The sequence below is a fragment of the Bufo bufo genome, chromosome 6 (assembly GCF_905171765.1).
Source record: "Bufo bufo chromosome 6, aBufBuf1.1, whole genome shotgun sequence".
NCBI classification, from domain to species: Eukaryota; Metazoa; Chordata; class Amphibia; order Anura; family Bufonidae; genus Bufo; species Bufo bufo.
The window spans coordinates 255,859,647-255,884,517 of record NC_053394.1 but is presented as its reverse complement, the minus strand read 5'-3'; the positions used below and the strand labels follow the sequence as shown (position 1 = coordinate 255,884,517).

The following is a 24,871-nucleotide window of genomic DNA, read 5'->3' as shown; positions in this document are numbered from 1 at the left end:
CTGGACAGCCTACAGCTATTAGGGCATGCTCGGAGTGCTGGAGGACTGCAGGTTGAGCATCCCTGATCTAATTCTAAGCCTTTTTTTGAAACCATCAATTGTTCCTGCTGGGACCACCTGCTGGGGTAGACTATTCCACAGATTCACGTTCTTATAGTAAAGAAGCCTTGTTGCCTCTGGAGACTTTATCTTCCCTAGATGGAGGCAGTGCACCCTTTGTCTTTAAAAGGGATTTTACACGGAACAGCCTATCACCATATTTTGTATTGTCATTTATATATGTTAACCACGTCCTCTTTAGACTGTATTCACATCATGTTTTTGTCCCACGTTTAACATAAACACGTTGTATACGTTAAACAGATGCACACAGCTTTTGTATCCTTTTTCCCCAATGTAGGACAGAAACACGATTTAAACAACCAAACCTTTTCAAGACTAAATAAATGTCATTACTTTAATCTATCCTCCTAACACCCTCTATGGTCCTATTGGTTTAGGTGCCTTTCTTTGTACTCACTAGACAGAACAAACAAAGACACAATTATCTAAACGAGAAACCAGCAATAAACGAAGGATCCTACTTTTAGTGCAAAAACAGAATGTGTTAAATTCTACATGGAAAAAAAAAAACTGTCTAGTTAGAAGACACATCCCCTGCCTTCCAAGAAAAAGACTGCACAGCGGGACATTCGAGACATGTGTACTTATATTCTTCCAGCAGATGGCACGCACCTCCCTAGTTTTAGCACGTCTTTTGTACATGAAGCCAATTCTTAGGTGAATGAAAAATGATAAAAGCCCTGATTTATTTACTTTACTAACTTATATAGTGCTGACAGCTCTTTATAGACATTAGCATTGGGCTGTCCCCAGTGGCGCTCACAATCTAAGTTCCCCCTAAGTATATCTTTGGAGTGTGGAAGGAAACTCATGTAGACATGGGGAGAACATACAAACTTCATTCAGATGTTGTCTTTGGTCAGATTCAAACGTAGGATCCCAGCGCTACAAGGCACCAACGCTAACCAAGGAGCCACTATGCCGCCCCCCAGCTGATTTGGTGTCCTCTACATAAAGAATCATATTAATTTCAAAATAATAGGCAGTTATTTCCCAGGACGTTAATGAATAATTTTTTTGATATAGGTGGCTCACTTCGTCTGGAGGGTGGATAAGAGTGGGTGCTAAAATCTTACTGGTTGTCTGACACCAAATACTCAAAACACCAATAGAACTGCAAACACAGATAAACACATTCACAATCTGGCAAAAATGAAGAAAATATCGGACCTATAAAATATAGGATTTTGCTTATTATTATTATAAGTCCAATATCAAAATGGTCCACTTATCTATAGACAAATACAAAGTACTAAAACACAAAAATCTAAATAAAAATTAAGATGAATAATGTCTTCATTAGTGTTGAGCTAATCAAGCTTCGGATCCTAGATCGAAAGTCGATTGGCTAAAAACTTATTTTTAATGCTATACGGAGATGGGTCTCTGTACAGCATTCAAATGTATGGGCTCCGGCGAATAACTTCATGATTTGATTTTTAAACTTTAAAACCAAACTAAAACATAGATCCGAAGTCGGCTTCGGTACCAAGGTACCAGTAGGTACCGAAGCCGACTTTGGATCCATGTTTTAAAATGGTTTTAAAGTTTAAATCAAATCAAATCCTGAAGTTATTCACCGAGGTCTCACAAGACTTTGGGAATAATGAATTTCCTTAGCCGGAGCCCATACATTTGATTGCTGTACAGAGTTGAATCTACGTACAGCATTCAAACAAAGTTTCGAACAAAGCTACTTCGGAACTATGATCCACAGTTCCCTTCGCTCAACACTAGTGTTTATTACATATCATAGATATCTAACGCAACTGTACATTAACAGTGTGTAGGGCTGTATTAGACCTGCCAATGGTCGGCCAGATCATCGCTAATGTGTGTTCATTGGCAATCACAATTTTTAAGCATGCTTAAAAATCATCATTTGCCAACAGCAGATTGTGCCATCTAATCACGGTCTGCTGCTGGCATTAGTGATGACTCCTCCCCATACTGTGGAGAAGATCACTGCATGTAATAGCAGAGGTCTCCTCTACTGACGAGCAGGCGATTGACAGGAAGGAACATTTCCTTCCCGACAATCGCCTGCAAAATCTGCAGGTCTAATACAGCCCTAATTCTGCCTTTGATATTACATTACATTCAGCAGATACTGCTGATTTTGACATGGGCAGATGACAGTTTATACTCAAGAGCTTCTATCAACAATCAGGGAAAGCGAAGAGCTAAGGTTGATTTACACGGCCTGATTGTTGGGCAGATTATAGAGGAGGATTGTTCCTACAAATGCTCGTTCCCGATAATCTGTCCGTCGAAACACTTGTTCATCGGGTGAAACTGTTATTCCTGCAGGCAAGTAAATTATTGTTTCTGGGCAGCAGATCATGCTGTCAAAACAGTGATCTACTGCCCTGAAACAATGCAGTTTTATGAGGATGAACAATGGCAGTAGCAACCACATGTCCTCATACTGTGGAGGTTATTGCTGTACACTGCGTGCAGAATTATTAGGCAAATGAGTATTTTGACCACATCATCCTCTTTATGCATGTTGTCTTACTCCAAGCTGTATAGGCTCGAAAGCCTACTACCAATTAAGCATATTAGGTGATGTGCATCTCTGTAATGAGAAGGGGTGTGGTCTAATGACATCAACACCCTATATTAGGTGTGCATAATTATTAGGCAACTTCCTTTCCTTTGGCAAAATGGGTCAAAAGAAGGACTTGACAGGCTCAGAAAAGTAAAAAATAGTGAGATATCTTGCAGAGGGATGCAGCACTCTTAAAATTGCAAAGCTTCTGAAGCGTTATCATCGAACAATCAAGCGTTTCATTCAAAATAGTCAACAGGGTCGCAAGAAGCGTGTGGAAAAACCAAGGCGCAAAATAACTGCCCATGAACTGAGAAAAGTCAAGCGTGCAGCTGCCAAGATGCGCCTTGCCACCAGTTTGGCCATATTTCAGAGCTGCAACATCACTGGAGTGCCCAAAAGCACAAGGTGTGCAATACTCAGAGACATGGCCAAGGTAAGAAAGGCTGAAAGACGACCACCACTGAACAAGACACACAAGCTGAAACGTCAAGACTGGGCCAAGAAATATCTCAAGACTGATTTTTCTAAGGTTTTATGGACTGATGAAATGAGAGTGAGTCTTGATGGGCCAGATGGATGGGCCCGTGGCTGGATTGGTAAAGGGCAGAGAGCTCCAGTCCGACTCAGACGCCAGCAAGGTGGAGGTGGAGTACTGGTTTGGGCTGGTATCATCAAAGATGAGCTTGTGGGGCCTTTTCGGGTTGAGAATGGAGTCAAGCTCAACTCCCAGTCCTACTGCCAGTTTCTGGATGACACCTTCTTCAAGCAGTGGTACAGGAAGAAGTCTGCATCCTTCAAGAAAAACATGATTTTCATGCAGGACAATGCTCCATCACACGCGTCCAAGTACTCCACAGCGTGGCTGGCAAGAAAGGGTATAAAAGAAGAAAATCTAATGACATGGCCTCCTTGTTCACCTGATCTGAACCCCATTGAGAACCTGTGGTCCATCATCAAATGTGAGATTTACAAGGAGGGAAAACAGTACACCTCTCTGAACAGTGTCTGGGAGGCTGTGGTTGCTGCTGCACGCAATGTTGATGGTGAACAGATCAAAATACTGACAGAATGCATGGATGGCAGGCTTTTGAGTGTCCTTGCAAAGAAAGGTGGCTATATTGGTCACTGATTTGTTTTTGTTTTGTTTTTGAATGTCAGAAATGTATATTTGTGAATGTTGAGATGTTATATTGGTTTCACTGGTAAAAATAAATAATTGAAATGGGTATATATTTGTTTTTTGTTAAGTTGCCTAATAATTATGCACAGTAATAGTCACCTGCACACACAGATATCCCCCTAAAATAGCTAAAACTAAAAACAAACTAAAAACTACTTCGAAAAATATTCAGCTTTGATATTAATGAGTTTTTTGGGTTCATTGAGAACATGGTTGTTGTTCAATAATAAAATTAATCCTCAAAAATACAACTTGCCTAATAATTCTGCACTCCCTGTATGTAAATGCATCGCTTCACTCACACTAAACGAGCAGCCAGTTGTTGGAAAGGAACACTTCTATGCTGAAAATCGGCTGCTCCACTGGCCGTATAAACCCACCATTACTCTGGCCAGAGCCATAATGAAGTGCCCATAAACTTCATATAGGGCCACTTAGAGTTTGATTTCTTAAGAATCTAACAAAAATAAGAAATTTATGGCATGCTTCATCAGAAACACCAGGCTGCATTGTTGGAAAGAATAATTCTGTAGTTCATCACTATATAGACTAACTATAATGCAGCTGGTTGATTCTTTAGTATGGAGCTGCGTTACCTCCTTGTGCCTCCATACACGTTGTACGAACAGAGTCATAAAATTGGCCATGCAGATCACATATAAGTAGGCTTATGGTTGAACGACCATTGAGTGAATGGTTGTCTAATGAACAAACACTTCATTGATACAGACATGCACATTTTAGTCCATACTGTTACAGTCATTCAAACTGGCCATACATGTTCAATGATGCCATGACGAACAATTTTTCTGATTATGTTGAACACTCGGGGATGGAAGATCTTTTCTAAGAAAGGATGACTTTATTCCAGATGTTGCTGGAAATGATCAGCCTTTGTTAATAAATGTTCATTATAATTCCAACTGTAGTCTACTGTGCATGGGCTCCTTTGAGGTTAAGAAATGCTAGTTTGTCCAGCTATCTTTCCCAACTCCTTCATATACATATATGCTTCGCTCAGTTAAGCATTAATGTGTTTTTAACTGGAAGAGAGAAGAAAGCTTGTGCCAGAACCTCTGGTGGTATCTTATCTCCTAGGAGAACAAAAGGATCGGGGGCTGAAATTCAAAGCACCCGACACTTATCTCGACACTGGATTGTCGGCTGGTTCTGCAAAAATGCCAGGTTAGGCCAACCGTAATATAATGTGTATATGGGCTATTAGAGTAGTGATAAAGTTAGCAAAGTGCTTTTGTAATACATTGGCCTAGCCACCTATAAAAAGGCATAATGTGGTAGTCAACTAGCTTTGATGTGTACAAGTCAAAGTACGAAGTGCACTGAGGAGAGGAGTATGGAATGGATGTGGGAAGGAGCGTGTAGTTGAGTAGTATTTCAGTGAAGGTACCAGGATCAAGGACTGCAATGTTATCATGAAGTGTGCTAATAAGTGTGATACCATCTTATAAATACAGAAAACAAAAAACACTTTCTAATCATAGCTGTTCTAAACTGAAAGTGTTGTAGACAGTGAAATAAGTTTTCCTTCATTACAGCATCTTCATTAGAATATTCTTTTTACAGTGCGTTTTTCAATACAAACTTGTAACAAAGGTCTGCAGGGTCTATTTCCTATTTCCTGTCACTCTTTTTTATGCTGATGTAGCAACAAGGAATTGAATGTGCAACCCTACACTTTTAGCCTACTTTGCTTTGCTTGCAGTGCAGCATTAGCAAGCAAATGAAGTAGCTATTTAGGTGCAAATTCTCAAGTTAGAACCCTATTACATTGCCTGATGTTTGGGCAGCGTGAGCGCCAGGGGTTGATTGGCCATAGACCTTTCAGGGAAATTTCCCGGTGGGCCAATGCCCAGGGGGGCGCCTTGGCCCTCTTCACAGTCTGCCAATGGAAGTTTCTGGGGATGTATTTTGTGCTGCTGGCAGTATTTTGTGATGGACTGTGGTATTTGGCTCTGTTGGGGTGGTATAATGTGCTTTAATATGGTATTGATGGCCCTCCCTTCCATCAATTTGAGCCCGACTACAAAGCGGGGCCACTTTTGATATTTTTTCCACGGCCACTTTAAGTTCCCAGTCCGCCCAGCGCCAAAGGATGATAACACATCTATCAGCGCTCATTTGCACCGTCCTCTGGCCTCATTACAGAGGCAAATGAAAACTTTAAATGTGATCGTTACTGCAGTCGTTCCTCCTTTTTACATAGTTACATAGTTAATAAGGTTGAAAAAAGACAAAGGTCCATCAAGTTCAACCAACTTTATTGAGTTCCATTCATTATCATCAGCCCATCCCTGATTACACAGGGAGATGTACTGCTGATAATCAGGCGTCCTTCATCCTGGTGAAGGTTGCCCATCAACCTACAAACGAGCATTGTGCTCTTTCATCGGCTGATCGATTAAACGGGCCAATAATTAAAAACGAGCATTCCTATGAAGCTTGGTCCCGATAATTGGCATGAAAATCATACGGTCTAATAGTGACCATAATTTTGCATTATAAGTGCCAAAATGGAAAGATCTTTCCTTTCCTCTTGATCATAAAATTCATATGCCAAAGCTGTGTGGAAACCCTACATGGTACTACAATATTCTCCCTGGCCTTGCTGAAAGAATACAGCAGAAAAAGATTGATTGCAAACTGTTAGTGATGAGTATTTTGAAGATAGAAGCAAAAGTCAGTTTGTCATTCCTATCCTGCCACGATGTAAAATAGATTTTCTACATTACCCTTCCTCAAAATACATTGTTATTCATGGAGAAATCAATGTTTTGATTTGTGTCTGCAAAAGCCAAGCTCTACAGTTAGAAAGCCAACTGACTGCTCCGAGCACTATTTCATAGAAAAGACACAAACCGATAGATGCCTGCGACATGTAATGTAGCTTATTCACACTTCAAATCGACTTAGCAAGCCCTGTGCGCCTGTAGCAGTATTGAAGTCTTCCGCTTCAAGGCACGAGTCTTTCATACTATCAACAAGCCAGTTGCTTGTTGCATCTTTTCCTGTGGCAGGGATTGTATTTTTCTAATGTGTCACTGAACGGCCATTATTCTTAAAGGGAGTCTGTCACCACATTTGAGCATATTAGACTGATCAAATAGCGTTATATGTGCCACCCAGAACTTAAAAACGGTACCTTTGTTGTATCTAATGGAGTTTTCTTTCAGCCAAAAATGAACTTTTAAGATTCTGTAAATGCGCCCTCTCAAGTGCTCAGGGCAGCGTCTCAATCGTCCGAGCCCCAGGCAGCACCTCCTCAACGGCTCATAACCCCGCCCTCCGTGTGCCTCTGCCCGCCCGTTTACTCTCCTCCTCTCTCATTTTCCACTGCGCTACGAATTTGACCGCGCAGCCGCAGTGGAAAAGGAGAGAGGAGGAGAGTATTGATGGAATACACAGTTTTTGATGAGAAATCATTCAGACCACTTTCATTGATCCAGTTTTAAAGAAAGAAAAAAATTGCTTATATTCAACTACCTTCCCAATTCCTAGAAATTACTAGTGTCATTCACAGGAAAGACTCAACAGGTCACTTCCTCTCAACCCCTTAAATTAAATCTGACTCTAGTTTTATGCTGCCTTATCTGAGGCCAGCATAAACTGGTGGCAGAAACCTGGAGCAAAACTGTGGGTCACTTACAGTACTTGAATTGCCCGAGATGTTTTGCTAAATTCAGTAGTGAGCAGCACGTGAGCCGAGTGCTGGAGTCCACTCGATACAGGGCATGCTCAGGAGTCTTCCCACCCATGGGCTTCCTGCCATCTCCACGGTCCACCACTGATTGACAGCTCTCTTCTAATAGCATTCAGTGGTGGTACAGAACCATAAGCAGCATAAAACTGGTGACAGATTCCCTTTAATCACATGGCATATTTATTGTATCCCAGGTTCCCAAGAGCCACAACTTTTTTTATTTTTCACACTGCTGTGTGAGATGTTTTTTGCAAGACAAGTTGTACTCTTTAATCATCACTGGATACCTATAATGCATGACATTTTTATACATTTTATACAGAAACCCCACAATATTTGGGATTCTGCCTTTTAGGCTTTATTTTTAGTGCTTTCACCATCTGGGATAAAATTACATATTAAAATGAACCCTTCAAAGATAAAACAGTTTTGGCTTTAAAAGGAATGTGCTGTCTTATGGTGCATCATGTCCAAATAATACTCTTCCAATCTGCTGATCGCTAGCAGAGGAGACCGTTGCATTTACACGCAGCGATCTCCTCCAGAGTATGGGGAGGGGCAATCACTAATGCCATTGTTCTTCCCCATACAGACTCTTTGTTTCCTGGTGGCACTAACAATCGAATTACCAGCGCGTTCATCGGGTAATCGGTGGTACATTTACACCACCAGATCATCTCTAACTAGCATCACCATAAACGGTCATTAGCGATGATCTTTTCCATTCTCGGCCTGTGCAAAGTGCCCTTTACAGTCATGGTCTGATTGTCACAGGTTAACCTCACCACTTTGACCTAACAGTGGTGGCCACGCTTCTTGGTGCGCTGTGATTTCTTCTGTATTCTAGTAGCCGAGATCTCAAGAGTGCATACTCTCCCTCTTGCTTCTCTAGTCATCATTGTAGCTTCCTTGCCTGCTGCATGAATTAAAGTGGTGCCAAGTCCAACCCTAGTCATACCGAAACCTATTAAGTCCAGTACTACAAGAATAGTGCTGCTACCCCTGACTCCAGATGATGTCCATGTTCACCACTGTTCCCTCTGGCTAACCAGCACTGGAACACATTGAGAGAACTCATCTTGGAGTGCTCTGCATTATGTCATCTACAGTGCTTTGCAGATATTATTATTGCTTGCTGTCTTCCATGGAGCTCACAATCTAAGGTCCCTATCAGCTTGTCTTTGGTGTGTGAAAGGAAAACGGAGTACCCAGAGGCACCACTGCTAGCAACCAAGCCACAGTACTGTGCATGCTCATGAGTCCCTGTAATGTATTCTAGCGCTGGTTTGCAGACACACAGAGTGGAAACTGGGGTAGGTATGGCCATATGTAGTATGGACAATGATCTGGAGTCAGGGGCAGCAGTACTATTCAAGTAGAATTGCACTTAATAGGACTCTGGGGAGGTAGATCTTGCCGGTGAAAACTGTATGGACCACCAACTGTTGAAATCTGAATGGGTATCTTAAACAACAACACTGTTGTGTTTGCATTGTAAGTGACTATGGGGTGAGATGGAAATGTTAGCATCATCACCATCTTTTTAAAAAGTTCTGTGTTATTATACAGGAAATTAATGGATACATTGAATAAGAATTTTTCATTTCAAAAACACTTTCCAACAAGAAAGGGTCAAAGCTTATCGGTCAATCTGATTAATAATTCTGCAGTAGCTAGATATTGCTCATTCCCTGTGCTTTCCTATAGTATTTCTAGCTATTGACAAACCCTTCAGAGAAGACGCTGCTCTACAGCTCCACTACCATTCTCTGTGCACATATCACACATTTGCATATTGAGTACATTCTGAGTTTTAAACCTCATAGCTACAATACTAGTGAAGATCGGAGTAGATGATAGCTGGAAACATATAAATTGATTTCTATACCAGCATTATTTTTTCTGTGCCCCAAAGTAGCTTACATGGACAACACCATTAATGTGCGGTTTCTCTATTGTGTTCTTTTTCCTTCAGGAACATTTCAATGACAAATACACGTATATTCCGATGCGCAGATCAGGTATTATGAGTCACATCTTTGAAGGCAGAGCGTGAACCAACAACTCAGCAACTAAGTACTACTCTCAAGTAAAGTACATAGGTACCCTGTACTTTGTATTATGATATTAACTGTATATATATAAAAACTATTACAGACTTGTATCCTCCATAACCTCAACAACATTCTACCCCCTCCTAAACAGCCCTAGGAGGGTTTATTTAAGCAGAAAAGGACAACCCAATTTTCAACACCGTGTGGCTGCAGAGTGGGGATCTCCTCTGACTGGTCTTTTTGAGGTTAGTACAGGGATCACCAACCTTCGGCACTCCTGCTGCTATGAAACTACAGCTCCTACCATGCAAACTTACTCAGCTGTTCTTGTAAGAACCAAAGAGGTGAAAGGAACATTCTGGGAGTTGTAGTTTCAGAACAGCTGGAGTGCTGGAGGTTTCTGATCCCTAGAAGGTAGAAGGTTAGAAGGTAGCTAGGTCTAGTCATGATGTACCCTGAATCAGAGAGGGTTGAAGTGAGAGCTGCATTTATTTACTCTCACTTCAGGTGATGGAGGCTGGAGAGGGATAAGCAAGCAGCATGGAGGGAGAGTAGGAGGCTCACAGACCTTCCTCCTGTCCCTGCAAACATTAGAATGATAAATGAGACGGGCCTGGTGGTCCGTTCTCTTTCCTGCCCATGCCATGGTCCCTTTTTTAGACCTGGCGTGAACGGGGGAAAGTCGCAGATTGCATCTCATCTGCGTCAGATATATGCCAAAAATTGTCGTATATCTGATAAAAAATTAGTCCCTTTATGTTTTCTCCCTCCATATCAATCAAAGAGAATATTTATCACATGTGATGGGGGGTGGGCTTTTTTGTCTAATTGGCAATTAACTTCTACTATACTGCAGTCAATGCTGACTGTGGCATCTAGGTGGTTTTATAGAAGAAAAAATGGAACAAGAACTTTTCTCCAGTATACAATGTTTTATTACTGAAACAAAAAACAAGTAACCCTTTCCAGCCCTGCGCTGTACATGTACGGCACAGGGTGGGTCTTTAAAGATGGCGCTCAAGAGCACCATAGCTGTCAGGTGCCTGCTGTTATAAACAGCAAACACACAGGACTAATGTATGTGATCGACAATAACGGCAATCGCTCACATTTAACCCCTTAAATGCGGTGGCCCAACGTGACCATGGCATCTGGGAATGCAAAACATTTCCAAATGTGCACCGACTCCACCGAGCGGGGATTAGGGTGAGTGCAGCAGCCTCGGTGCTCCTGAATGATCCTAGGCTGCTGCACATAAGTTCCTATGGAGCCCCTGCCAGGGGTCCTTAGGAACATAATGTAATGCTCATAGTCTTTAATGCTAATGCATTGGAGTCTATGAGAGAAACAATCTAATGATTGCTTGTTATAGTTCCCTATGGGAGGTATAAAAACATGTAAAAAAAAGTTTTAAAAAATATATATAAAGATATAAAAATTCAAATCACCCCCCCAAATAAATAAAAAAAATACATAAACAACAACAAAAAACATCATGGGCATCACTGCATGCAAAAACGTCTGTGCTATTGAAATGTAAAAATATTTATGGCAAAAGATGAATCAGAAAAAAAAAGTCAAAGTGGCCTTTTTGAAATTTTTGGTTGCTTTCTACAAAAAAATTGAATAAAAGGTGATCAAAGTCATACACACCCTAAAATGGTATCAATGAAAGGTAAAAATCGCCCTGCAAAAAATGAGCCCTCATACAGATCTGTCTGTATACATAACTACAGGTACATATAAGTTATAGCGGTCAGGATATGGCAATGAAAATGTTTTTATTTTTTCAGTATTAAAACACAAGAAAAACTATGCATATGTGGTATCAGCGTAATCGTACTGACCCAAAGAATGAAAGTAACAGGTCAGTTTTACCACATAGGGAACTTCATAAAAACAAAATCCATAAAACTGTTGCGGAATTGCTTTTTTTCCAATTTCACCCCATTTGGTTTTTTTTTTTTCAGCTCCCCAATACATTGTATGCAATATTAAATGGTGCCATTAGAAAATACAACTTAAGCCTCATTCACACGTCAGTGTTTCACGGACGTGTGCTGTACGTGTTCTCCGCGGACAGCACACGTCCCCATTCATTTGAATGTGTGTATTCACACATCAGTGTTTTAGCATGTTCCGTTGGTCCGTGTTTTCAGCATGGATGCATGTTCTATCTTGGTCCGTGTTCTCGTATCCCTCACGCCTATTATAGTCAATGAGTCCGTGAAAACCACGGATGCAACACGGATGCCATCCGTGTTGCATCCGTGTTTCACGGATCATTAAGAAGAGATGCTTTGAAAATTATTTTTCATCTGTTCAGTGTCAGTGAAACACGGATACAACACAGACAGCAAAAAACTGACACACGGACCCAACACGGATCCTTCACGGACAGCTTCACGGATGCATCACTGACCATCTGGTCACGGATTTGAGCACGGACACGGACGTGTGAATGAGGCTTTATCCTGCAAAAACAAGCCCTTATATGGTTATGCAATTAGAAAAATAAAAAACTTTATGACCCCGGAAATGCAGGTAGTGAAAAATGAAAGAATAAAGAGAATCGATGGTCCCAAAACTGCTGTTTTTATTTATTTATATGACCTAATAAAAACTGAATAAAAATCAATAGAAAAATGTTGCCATTTAAAACTGCAAACTATACCAAACAAAACAAGCCCTCACATAGTTATGCTTTGCCAGAGTATGCTGGGGATACAGAACAATCATACACGAGTATACATTGTCAGCGCTCAAGTGGTCAGTTTTATTAATATATATAAGGGAGGAAGCAGCAGCAGTGAGCTGTCTTCACTGTTCAGTACTGCGCTGTGTTGAAAAAGAAGATGGGTTTTTCTTAGCAATGCTCATTTAGACAGCGCAGCACCTCAGGGACAGTTTTTAGTTTTTTTCTCCTCAGAGAAATGTACAAATCCTCTTAAGGGCTTGTTCACACGAACGTAAGGGCTCCGTGCCCGTGCTGTGGACCGCAAATTGAGGTCCGCAATGTACGGGCACCGACAGTGGGCCAGCTGCATGCGGATTGCAGACCCATTCACTTGAATGGGGTCCGCGATCAGTCCGTTCCGCAAAAAGATAGAGAAAGTTCTATCTTTTTGCGGTGCACCCCGTAGTGCTTCCGTGGGGTTCCGTCCCGTGCTTCTGTTCCGCACCGCATCTCCGGATTTGAATGGGTTCGCATCCATGATGTGGAATACACACGGCCGGTGCCCCGTGTATTGCAACACCGTATGCGGGTCGCAATATGGCAACGGAGGGGCAACGGCCGTGTGAACAAGCCCTAATAATGTATATTACAAGAAAACATTCCTTGCCCTAAAAACTACAAAAAAAAATGTATTAAATAAATCGGCAGTTACAATTTTATGTGGTCTGTCCTGATGGCAGAATCAAAGTGTCTGTCTGCTTTACGGCTCATGCACACGAACGTATTTTCTTTCCGTGTCCATTCAGTTTTTTTTGCAGACAGTATGTGGAACTATTACTTCAGTGGGTCTGCAAAAAAAACCTGAAGTTACTCCGTGTGCATTCCGTTTCCGTATGTCCGTATTTCCGTTCTGCAAAAAATAGGACATGTCCAATTATTGTCTGCATTATGGACAATGATAGTACAGTTCTATGAAGGGCCAGCTGTTCCATTCCACAAAATACGGAATGCACACGGATGTCATCCTTATTTTTGCAGATCCATTTTTTGCGGACCACAAAATACATACGGTCGTGTGCATGACTCCTTAGGCTGGTTTCACACATAGCTTTTTCACAGCTTTAGTGCTCGTTCACACCGCATTTGCGGATCCCCAATACACGGGCACCGTTCCGTGGCCATTCCGCATCACGGATGCTGACCCATTCATTTCCTGTTGAAAACAATGGATTCCTATTGATCATAGAATATACCATTCAATGTAGCATAGGTAAAAATGTATATTTCATGTGCTTACCCCAAAAGAATCTGGTCTGATTTAGACCCTCAACTAACATGTTGATGTCAAAACTAAATAAAACGTTTTACTAGCTTTTTCAGCTTTTGAATATTCACTTAAAATAATTTCTCCAGCAGCTAGGTACAGTGCCTTGAAAAAGTATTCATACTCCTTGAACTTTTCCACATTTTTTCCACATTACACCCACAAACTTAAATGCATTTTATTGGGATTTTATGTGATAGACCAACACAAAGTAGCAAGTACCGTATATGTGATGTGAAAAGAAAATGATACACGGTTCTCAAAATTTTTAATAAATAAAAATCTGTAGCTTTTTCACACTTGCGTTGTTGGGTTCCGGCATAGAGTTCTGTCGTCGGGGCTCTATGCCGGAAGAATCCTGATCAGGATTATCCCCATGCATTCTGAATGGAGAGAAATCCGTTCAGGATGCATCAGGATGTCTTCAGTTCCGGAACGGAACGTTTTTTGGCCGGAGAAAATACCGCAGCATGCTGCGCTTTTTGCTCCGGTCAAAAATCCTGAACACTTGCCGCAAGGCCGGATCCGGAATTAATGCCCATTGAAAGGCATTAATCCGGATCCGGCCTTAGGCTAAACGTCTTTTCGGCGCATTACCGGATCCGACGTTTAGCTTTTTCTGAATGGTTACCATGGCTTCCAGGACGCTAAAGTCCTGTTTGCCATGGTAAAGTGTAGTGGGGAGCGGGGGAGCAGTATTCTTACCGTCCGTGCGGCTCCCGGGACGCTTCAGAGTGACGTCAGGGCGCCCCACGTGCATGGATGAGGTGTCGCATGGATTACGTCATCCATGTGCACGGGGCGGTCTGACGTCATTCTGGAGCGCCCCGGGAGCCGCACGGACTGTAAGTATACTGCTCCCCCGCTCCCCAATACTACTATGGCAACCAGGACTTTAATAGCGTCCTGGGTGCCATAGTAACACTGAACGCATTTTGAAGATGGATCCGTCTTCAAATGCTTTCAGTTCACTTGCGTTGTTACGGATCCGGCGGGCACTTCCGGCAAATGGAGTGCACGACGGATCCGGACAACGCAAGTGTGAAAGACCCCTAATGCATTTGTATTAAGCCCCCTGTACTCTGATACCCCTAAATAAAATCCAGTGTGACCACCTGTCTTCAGAAGTCACCTAATTGGTACATAGAGTCCAACTTTAGGTTTGTGGGTGTAACGTGAAAAAAAATGTGGAAAAGTTCAATGGGTGTGGATACTTTTTCAAGGCACTGTAGCTGGTGAACATGAAGTTACTAATGATGTTAATACACAAGAAATATATTTGAAATGAGATGAATTATATAGAACTTTTATAATACAGCAGGTTCATGGTGTTCTATATACTACATGGACTTTCATGGACAAATATGCATGAAACTGCAGACCTAAAAATCCCCAAGATCTCTGCTCAAAAGTCCATTTAGTCCAGAGTCGAGCCACCATGTACCCATGCAAGCTGCAGCAATATTCTATTAAGGCCTCATGCACACAACCGTATGTATTTTGCGGTTCGCAAAAAATACGGATGACGTCCGTGTGCATTCTGTATTTTGCGGAATGGAACAGCTGGCCCCTAATAGAGCAGTCCTATACTTGTCTGTAATGCGGACAATAATAGGACAAGTTCTACCATTGAAATTAATGGTTCTGTATATGGTCCGCAAAAGAAACGTAATGGACATATATATGTTTGTGTGCATGAAGCCTAACTCATTAGAAACTATTGATTATTCATTATTAATGTTAAAGAGGAATAGAATACCCCGGTGATCTGGAAAGTCATGCAGGTCTCCTCCACATGGCAGCAACATACCAGCCATATTACAGACATAACGTGTGTCTGTACATTTACATGTATGACTAATTTCAAGAAATGATTTTTTGAATCATACCTTGGCTATTGAAGGTTCCAGGTCAAGAACTTTTCTTAGGCATTCTGTATGTAAGGAGTGAACCATGTAAGAATTTTAATTTATTTTCCGGCTTAAGGCTACTTTCACATTGGCATTTTGAATTCCGTTTGTGAGATCCGTTTCAGGGATCTTACAAACGGTTCAAAACGGATCAGTTCAGCCCCAATGCATTCTGAATGGATAAGGATCCGTTCAGAATGCATCAGTTTGGCTCCGTTCCCCCTCCATTTCACTCTGGAGGCGGACACCAAAACGCTGCCTGCAGCGTTTTGGTGTCCGCCTGGCGATGCGGAGCCAAACGGATCAATGTAAGTCAATGGGGACGGATCTGTTTTCACTGACACAATATGGTTCAGTTGAAAACTGATCCGTCCCCCATTGACTTTCAATGTAAGTCAGGACGGATCCGTTTTGACTTAGACTTTTTTTTTTAAAGAATAATGCAAACGGATCTGTTCTGAACAGATACAAGCGTTTGCATTATAGGTGCGGATCCGTCTGTGCAGATACCAGACGGATCCGCACCTAACGCAGGTGTGAAAGTAGCCTTAGCTTTTACTATTTTCAAATCTTAAAATTGACTAACGCACATAATGACATAACATGATGGAGAGTCTGACTCAAGACAGTGACACCCGTTAATCCAATTTCCTCAGGAAGCCCACATCGCCCTCACACCTCTATTATTTAAAGAATTCAGAGCACTGACTCTTGAGCATCTTTCCTTAATGTATGCAAATCCTCTCACACTCATTTTGAAGACTCCCTGCTGAGATGATCTGCACTTACAGATATATATACACACCTACTTACAGCACAAGGCCTTATGAGACAGAAATACAACCAACGTTCTAGTGCACAAAAAGGCTCCCCATCTGCTCTCCTCTTGGACCACAAATCAGTACTTTCTGTTTGCTATGATTTGACAAACGTGTGCCTCTTCCGACTAAATGGGTAAGTTACTTAACAACTCGAAAATTATAGAATAGCCTATTAAATCGGTAAAATGTAAATATTCTAGTTACTTTTAATCTAGAAAATTCTGAAAGGCTGAACATTAGACATCTTCTAAAACACTTGAAAATGGTCACCATTAAAGTGTAACTGTTATTTCAACTTTTCTGTAAAAAGGTTTAGGAGCAGTCATACTATAATACTTTTTGTATATACTCTGTTTATATTTTAAAAACTTTAATCTTCCATAGAATACATAAAGCGGCACTCACCGATACTGTTTCAAACGGCTTCATTCAATCTTGCCGCTTTACGTATTCTATGGAAGATGAAACTGATTTTGGAGGCGAGCACAGCGGAAAGGCGGTGTGACTGTCCAGGCAATTGTGGACTACTAGTAAGGGTTAATGCAGCTGCAGAGGAGCGGTGGCGGTGCAGTGTTGGTTCTATGAGGTGAACAGCTATTTTAAAAACTATCTTTGAAGCATCCTCTAAGCAAGCTTCTAACTGAGCAGTGTTTTCTGGTTTGTAAGATGCAGAGGCTGGCTTCTGAGTCTGCATCTGCTCTCTCTGCCCCAGCCACTGATTCTCTATGTGTAAGTAACCCATTTTAAAAAGAAGTTTACTATGATTTATACTGAGTCCCTTACCTATACTAAGAATCCCTCTCTGTCTCAACTGTGCTGATGGCTGCAGCCCTATTCCTATCTCCCCAGTGTAAACTAAAAACATACTGGGAAGATAGATAGGAGCAGAGCTACATCGACCAGCTCTGACTGTAAGTGTACTGTGTGCCGAAGTTTAGCAAGTTTCTGTTCGCTGCTGCACTGATCTCTATCTTCCCAGTACTTACTAACTAACCAGGGAGGGTGCTAGGAAGATAGAGAGTAGTGCTGCAGTGAATAGTAAGTGCCAAACGCAGGTATACAGTACACTAAGAGTGGGTTCACACCAAAGCGTACTGAACGTACGCTCTGTATGCGCGATTGTACGGGCGTTTACAATCGGAGACAAGCGAACGCCCATTGTCGCGCGTTCCCAGAAGTCTATGTACGGGAACGCGCGATACTACGCCCCAAAGAAGCTCCTGAACTTCTTGGGGCGTCGGGCGTTTTACAGCGCGATCGTACGCGCTGTAAAACGCCCAGGTGAGAACCATGCCCATAGGGAAGTATTGGTTTCTCCTTGTTGAGCATTTTACAGCGCGTAGGAACGCGCTGTAAAACACTCAGGTCTGAACCGGCTGTTACTGTCAGGGCTGATCGCTGCAACTCCACTACTCTCTATCTTCCCAGTGGGTTTCTGGATAATGGTGGGAAGATAGGGAAAGGAACCAGGCTGCAGCATTCAGCACTGACAGCAGATGATATGGTTACATATAGGGAGGTACAGATGTAGCCAGCGCCAAAATCTGTGGGATAGTGCGCCATCCCAGCAGTGTAACCCGAACACCACCTTTAAGCTTTAGAAGCTTTGCACATAATTAAACTAAGTTAGTGAGAGAAGTTAGTGGGATAACGCATCAGGTTGGACTTTAATGCTGGCTACATCTGTAGTGGCTAGGGAAGAGAGAGCAGAGGTGGACTGAAGAAGCGAATATTAGAAAAGCAAATTTTTATCTCGAATATTGCAATTTCGAGAATTCGCAAACATTTAGAATATAGTGCTATATATTAGTTTTTCGAATATTCGTAATTTTTTCAATCTGAAGTCATGATTCCTCTATGCTTAAGTTGCTTGTGGGCCAATGAATGACTCATTGACTCACAAGCAAGAAGCAGGGAGGAATCATGTGTTCAGATGGAAAAAATTACGAATATTATAAAAACGAATATATAGCACTATATTCTATAGTGCTATATATTAGTTTTTGACCTATGCCTGTATTGATTGCGTAATATTTGCATATTACGAGATCGTTACCTTGCCGATTTTCGAGTAAAAAAAAGAATGTAGAATATAACGAATATTCAAATTCGCTAATATTCAAGGAATATTCTACAAAATATTTGCAAAATATCGTGAATTTGAATATTGCCCCTGCCGCTCATCACTAAAGCTGATCTCTGAATCTTACAGCAAGCCATATTCAATTGTCAGTAGAACAGTAAAGATGGATTCTCCTTAGTAACACTCAGAGTGTTGGTAAAGGGACACTTTGTAAAGGGATTGTGCAATGTCATGAAATTGATGACCTATCCTCAGGATAAGGCCTCTTTCACACGACCGTATGGCTTTTTCAGTGTTTTGCGGTCCGTTTTTCATGGATCCGTTGTTCTGTTTTTTATTTCCGTTGTGTTTCAGTTTCGGTTCCGTTTTTCCGCATGGCATGTACAGTATACAGTAATTACATAAAATTGGGCTGGGCATAACATTTTCAATAAATGAAATGGATACGGAAGACATATGGATGCATTTCTGTATGTGTTCTGTTTTTTTTGCGGACCCATTGACTTGAATGGAGCCACGGAACGTGATTTGCAGGCAATAATAGGACATGTTCTATCTTTTAACGGAACTGAAAAACAGAAATACGTAAACGGAATGCATACGGAACACATTCAGTTTTTTTTGCAGAACCATTGAAATGAATGGTTCCGTATACGGACAGTATATGGAACGGAAAAAATGGCCCGTAAACAGAAGGAAAAAAAACGGTCGTATGAAAGAGGCCTAAGTCAACACTATCAGATCAGCGTGAGTCTGATTAGTTGTTTGAAGAGGCCACGGCACTCCACATCCTTTTCAATATTTACCTGCAAAGATGTAACTGCACTGCACCTCCACTATAATCTACAGGGCATGTAGGTAGACATTGAAGAGGATGCAGCGCTTGTACAAGCAACATGGCCTCTTCGAATAGCTGATACTGATAACCTGTCCTGAGGATAGGTCATCAATATCATAACACAACACAACGCTTTTAATGTTTCCCTAATAAATTACATATATTACAAAAGTTATTAAAATGCATACACATTTTTTAATTGAAATGACAGATACACTTAATAACTAATATTATTTTATAATATAGTTTCATAACTGTAGGTTCAATTTTGATTAATTTAAGGCCAATTTACACAGTCCAAAAATTGGGTGAACAACTGCGCTTTCAAACATGTGTTCCTGATCACAGGTCCACCGATTACCTGACAAACTAGCAAACTATCATTTGTGCTTTACTGCACCTGGTATGTGGGCATATAAACCACTGGTTGTTGCCAGTAGATTTCCTCATGTAAGTTTGGCAGTAATAAAACTGTAGGTGCCCAAACGCTCACATACAGTGCCATTAATTGCTCTATGTAAATGGAGTAAATGAGCATGAGTTCACTTGCTATATTGTCTATCAGTGTATATTCTACTACATAAAGTCATTGCATATACAGCAACTCCATAATACACTTCTCATATAAGTAGGAGAGATATGATAATAGAGGAGGGAGACAGTTTTAGTAGAGCAGTTGTCTGTTGTGTGACAGACAGAATACTCTAATCCATATTTGTGTTGATATTGTTAAAAAGTTCACTTTCCTAAAAGGATAGGGGACTCAACTATCAGGGTCTTTTTAAGGCCCCTTTAGGGCAGATTATCACTAAAGAGTGTAAAGAGGTCTTCACACAGGAAGATGTCTGCCCCTTAATGAGCATCGATTGATCATAAGAGCATGTTGATCTGTGCTTGTTAAGTGCCGTTTACATGCGTCAGTCATCAGGAGTATTGGGACAAACAATCAGTAATTTGATTGTTGGTCTCCATGCAGTCATTATTTGATGGCAGCACATCCCTACTTACACTGGCCGATGGGCTGTCAGCAAAAGATGACTTTGGGTGCTGCATAAAAGATGAAATCACCCGACAAATGAGCGTTTGCTCCTTTGTTGGGAGACAGGCAGCAAGTTTACATGGGGCGAAGATTAGGAAAGAATGTTGTTTGTTCCCAATCATTGGTCCATGTAAAAGGTCACTTAGATGTTCATCTGTTGCACTTTAGAGTGAGAAACCATGGTCACTATGCTCTTTCAGACTTTCCTACAGGGTCCCGGAGGGTAGAGCAAAAAAAAATAAAAAAAGGTCACCACAAGGGGGAGATAGCTTCATATGTATTTAATTGTCCCGATTAACTTTAATGAGAACTGTATAGACATGTATGAAGACCTTTAACATTTATATGACTGCTTGTAGGTAAGTACTATGCTATGCTGTTTGTGGGGTAGCACTCTACTGGTAGCATTGTTTATTCAGAGTAATTTGCTGGTATTGATTATTGGGGCATTCTGGAAATGATTTATGTTGGACACTCTGCTGACACCATTATTTATTGTACTATGCTGGAAATGTTTTTATGAGTGGCCTGTATAATGACAAATTACTACTGTGCAATGGCATCAAAATAGTACTGTGCAATGCTTACTCTGTAATGACATCCAACTACTACTGTGTAACAACATCAACTTACTACAGTGTGTACAGACATCAAACTACTACCGTGCAATGACATCAAACTACTAGCGTGCAATGACATCAAACTACTACCGTGCAATGACATCAAACTACTACCGTGCAATGACATCAAACTACTACCGTGCAATGACATCAAACTACTACCGTGTAATGACATCAAACTACTACCGTGTAATGACATCAAACTACTACTATGTAATGACAGTTTTTCCTTTGAAAAAGGCGACTGTTTAGAATTGAACAAACATAAATGTGAACCTATTAATTTATTAACAAGTAAACATATATTGATATTTGTATTTTTTTTCTTTTTTTCAGGAAAGATGACCACTGAAACTACAGTCAAGTTTAATAATGAAACACTGCAGAGCACAGCTATAACCGACCTTTATAACACTACCATGGAGAATATCTCGATAAATACCACAAAATTACCAATGGATTTTACTGACCCCTTACCTATCATCATCTCACTTGTGTGCATTTTTCTGCTTATTGCCACCTGCCTAATTTTTGTGACACTATGCAAGCCTGCTGCCCTAGATCAGTCTCTATATGGTCCACGAGAATTCATGCCCTATCATGTGGAAGATGCCAGTGAACCACAGCTCAGACTTTGGAAGAGGATAGGCTCACTCCGCCAATCAATCAACAGCTTCAGAAGAAGTCGGCCAATTTCTCAGTGCCAAAGGACATGTCCAAGGCAGACACCCACCACTCGTGACTGGTCTTTTTTTGAGTCTACTAAAATGTAATGGGGCATTGTTGCTATCTTTATTATTCATTTTTAGTACCGGAATATGAATGCTCCATTTTTTTCTACGTTTCTGCAAATCCATACCAAAATGCACATGTTAGTTGGGGATTTTGCCTTGAATTTTGACACAGGTTTTCCCCAGATCTCACCCTTTGCATTTCAGAGAGAGAAATCTGCACAAACATTTGACATGCTGTAGATTTCAAAATCCACACCGCAGCTCTTTTTCGGAATGGAAAATTTCCGTGAGAGTTTGAAAATCTCAGCTACCTAGCTGGTACTGGTACTGTGGATTTTCCGCATAATCCTTGCAGAAAATACGTGTGTAATAAATACCTTGTGCATAAACCCTAAAAGCACAAAAGAGCAACAATACTAAAAAGAAGACATTCAAGAACCACTCTTCAGTGCTATATTCAAGTATTGTTGCACAAAGTGAATTTTATAGAACGTTATAGAACTCTAGATTCTAAGCACAAAATAGATGCCAATTAATTTAGTTGTATTTTTCCTTGGGCTGTTTAAATTAATGGTCACGTCTGGCTGGAGTAACGGAGCTGGACATCTTCACAAGTTTGCAGTCATTAAAGATTAATCATGCATCATTCATAAAGCTTGGCTTTTCAGTAATGTAAACATTTCCAGTGCATTTATTTACTATAACACCTGGCAATGGAAATGGGAAGTAAAGGAAAACCTGAAAAATTATGTAGTGTAGAAAAGCAAAAGCAGATTATCTGTAATTGGAATTAATGAATATTCAAAATGAAAATGATCAAAAAGATTCACAGACCTTGCTTGGTGTAGTTGGCGACATAATGTTTGGTTTATGTACACTCTCATATTTTCTCCTATACTGGATTGTTGAATCAGTTACAGTTCGGCCACATGGTCAGGTTTCTTGATGCAGTTTTGAAAGCCAAAATCAGTAGTGGATCATAAAAAGGGAGAAGGTATGAAGGACACATACGACTTTTCCTCTTTTTTTAATTTACTTGTGGTTTTTCCAAAACTGCAGACAGAAACTTGACTGAGAGGCCATACCCTTATACGTCTACAAAATCACACATAGAACTTGTGCACACTGCAGTTTTGGTGTAAATCTGGAAAACTTTTTTTTAAAGTGATAAGTAGTAATGAATCCAAATAATAAGGAGCAGTAGAAATCTTTTAGACATTTTCTCCTATTAGTTGCTATTCCTAGCTCTGGTTTGAAGAAAAAAACAAAAAACTCCAAAACTGCACTCTCTGAATAATACTTTAAAGGGATTTGTGCTTTAAAGGAATTTTCCAGGAATATTACATTTTATGGTAAGGCCCCCAGTCTGCATTGTCTGCTGATAAGTTCAAACTTACCTGCCCCATGCTGCTCCCTTGCTTGTTTTCTTCTGGCTGGGGCATGGATGTGGCCATGTGCACTGCTGAAGCCAATGACTGGCCTCAACAGTGTCCCCAAGCAGAAGAAAATAAGCTGGGGACATGGAGGAATGGGAGGCAGCACACTGGAATGAAGCAATGGGAAGCAGGTAAGTATGAACCTTTGAGGTGATGAAAGCTAGGTACTTTTCCTAAAAGGGTTGCCCAGGATCTTAATATTGATGGCCTATCCTCAGAATGGGTCATCAATATATGATTGTGGGGGGTCTGACTCCCGGCACCCCCACAGATCAGCTGTTTGAAGAGGCTGCGGTGCTCTGGTGAGCACTGTGGCCTTTCCACAGCTAACCAAGCACAGCACTGTACATTGTATAGCAGCCCTTGAATGAGACTGAGCAGCACCTAGGGGTGAGACTGATGGACATGACATCACTGGCCTAGGAAGAAGAGAGAAATAGTTGGTTGACACTCTGACATGTAAGACTGTCCTGGTGCTCAGTGGTAGGGAAATTGTCTACATATAGTAGTTGAAATCACCCTGGTACTCAGATAGAGTCTTAATGAAAAATTATGCTTTTATTTTTGGATATATAGAAAGTGGCCAACGTTTTTGCCCTCGCTTAGGACCTTGTTTACAGCAAAGAAGAAAAGGAGAACTTGTGTGCCCCTGCTGGATGTACGCCAGCATCAGGACACCAGTTCTCACTGCAGTCCAAGAGTGGCAAATTGAAAGAAATCATAAATATACCTTTTCATCTACTTCTCTGTTACCATTGGTCAAAAACATACAACGAGATGTTTTCTAGCCACATTACATGACTATATACATTTCTAAGATTGTACAGAAGAAATGCTTGTGGACATTGATGGCATGTACTGTTCATTCTAGTGATAGTTTGGCTGGCAATTACCTAATGTATAACACCAGCTTTACATGTAGCAGCTTTTTAACAGCAATGTTAAAGGGATGCACATGGCACTCAGTGTATTTCTATGGAGTATGTAGTCCATGCAGGGTCAGACTGGGGTTCCTTGCTTCCACCAGAGGAAATTACTCTCAGGGCACAAACCCCATATCAACAATAAAGTCTAATAGATTTTTATTCAAAGAAATAGACCCTAGTGGCAAGTTATTGACTTCAGAAGCAGCTCTATAGGTTTTTTTCATGGACCTTTGGGCCCATTATGGTATCAGAGCCTGGGCCCACCAGAGGATCTTCTGGAGGGCCATCCAATGCTGAGTCTATGGGGCCATTCATACTACATACATATTTATGCAGCTCTAGCCTTATTTAGATATATTTCCCCACATGGCTGACAGACAGCAGGCTTCTGACTATCTACATAGTGTTGTTCACTTGTGAATTGTGACATAAAAGACAGGCCATAAAATGATTTTTTTCCCCTTTAAAAACATCTATTTTTTGCCTGCACTATGTCTATTGTTCTGTGAATTCATTGCTTTATAATAACTTTTTTCATGCACATGTGGTTGTTTTACATTCCATTGATAAGCTCAATAGTGACACCTTTCAACTACACAAGGGAACTGCATTAAACAGAACCAAACTGCCATGTTTCTTCACATAATGAATGTTTTCTGAATAGTTTTTGATTTGGATCATTTAGAAACATAGAAAGTGTCGGCAGATAAGAACCATTTGGCCCATCTAGTCTGCCCAATATACTGAATACTATGGATAGCCCCCGGCCCTATCTTATATGAAGGATGGCCTTATGCCTATCCCATGCATGCTTAAACTCCTCCACTGTATTTG

The 24,871-nt window shown here is 41.0% G+C and overlaps 2 protein-coding genes across 3 annotated transcripts in view; one reads left to right on the top strand and one right to left on the bottom strand.

Annotated features, from left to right (window-relative positions):
* C6H10orf105 (chromosome 6 C10orf105 homolog) overlaps nt 1-22,407 on the top strand; it is a 31,431-nt gene extending 9,024 nt beyond the window's left edge. The window contains exons 3-5 of one of the 2 annotated variants that reach the window (XM_040438893.1): nt 9,551-9,664; nt 21,278-22,041; nt 22,074-22,407. In XM_040438893.1, coding sequence (XP_040294827.1) covers nt 21,283-21,714 — 432 coding nt within the window. In that variant the 5' untranslated portion in view covers nt 9,551-9,664; nt 21,278-21,282 and the 3' untranslated portion in view covers nt 21,715-22,041; nt 22,074-22,407. Of the gene's footprint in view, nt 1-9,550; nt 9,678-21,277; nt 22,042-22,073 lie in introns of both variants that reach the window. The other variant, XM_040438892.1, reaches the window with a different exon arrangement.
* The window catches only part of CDH23 (cadherin related 23), a 1,196,655-nt gene that overhangs the window by 360,990 nt on the left and 810,794 nt on the right, over nt 1-24,871 (bottom strand). The window lies entirely within an intron of this gene.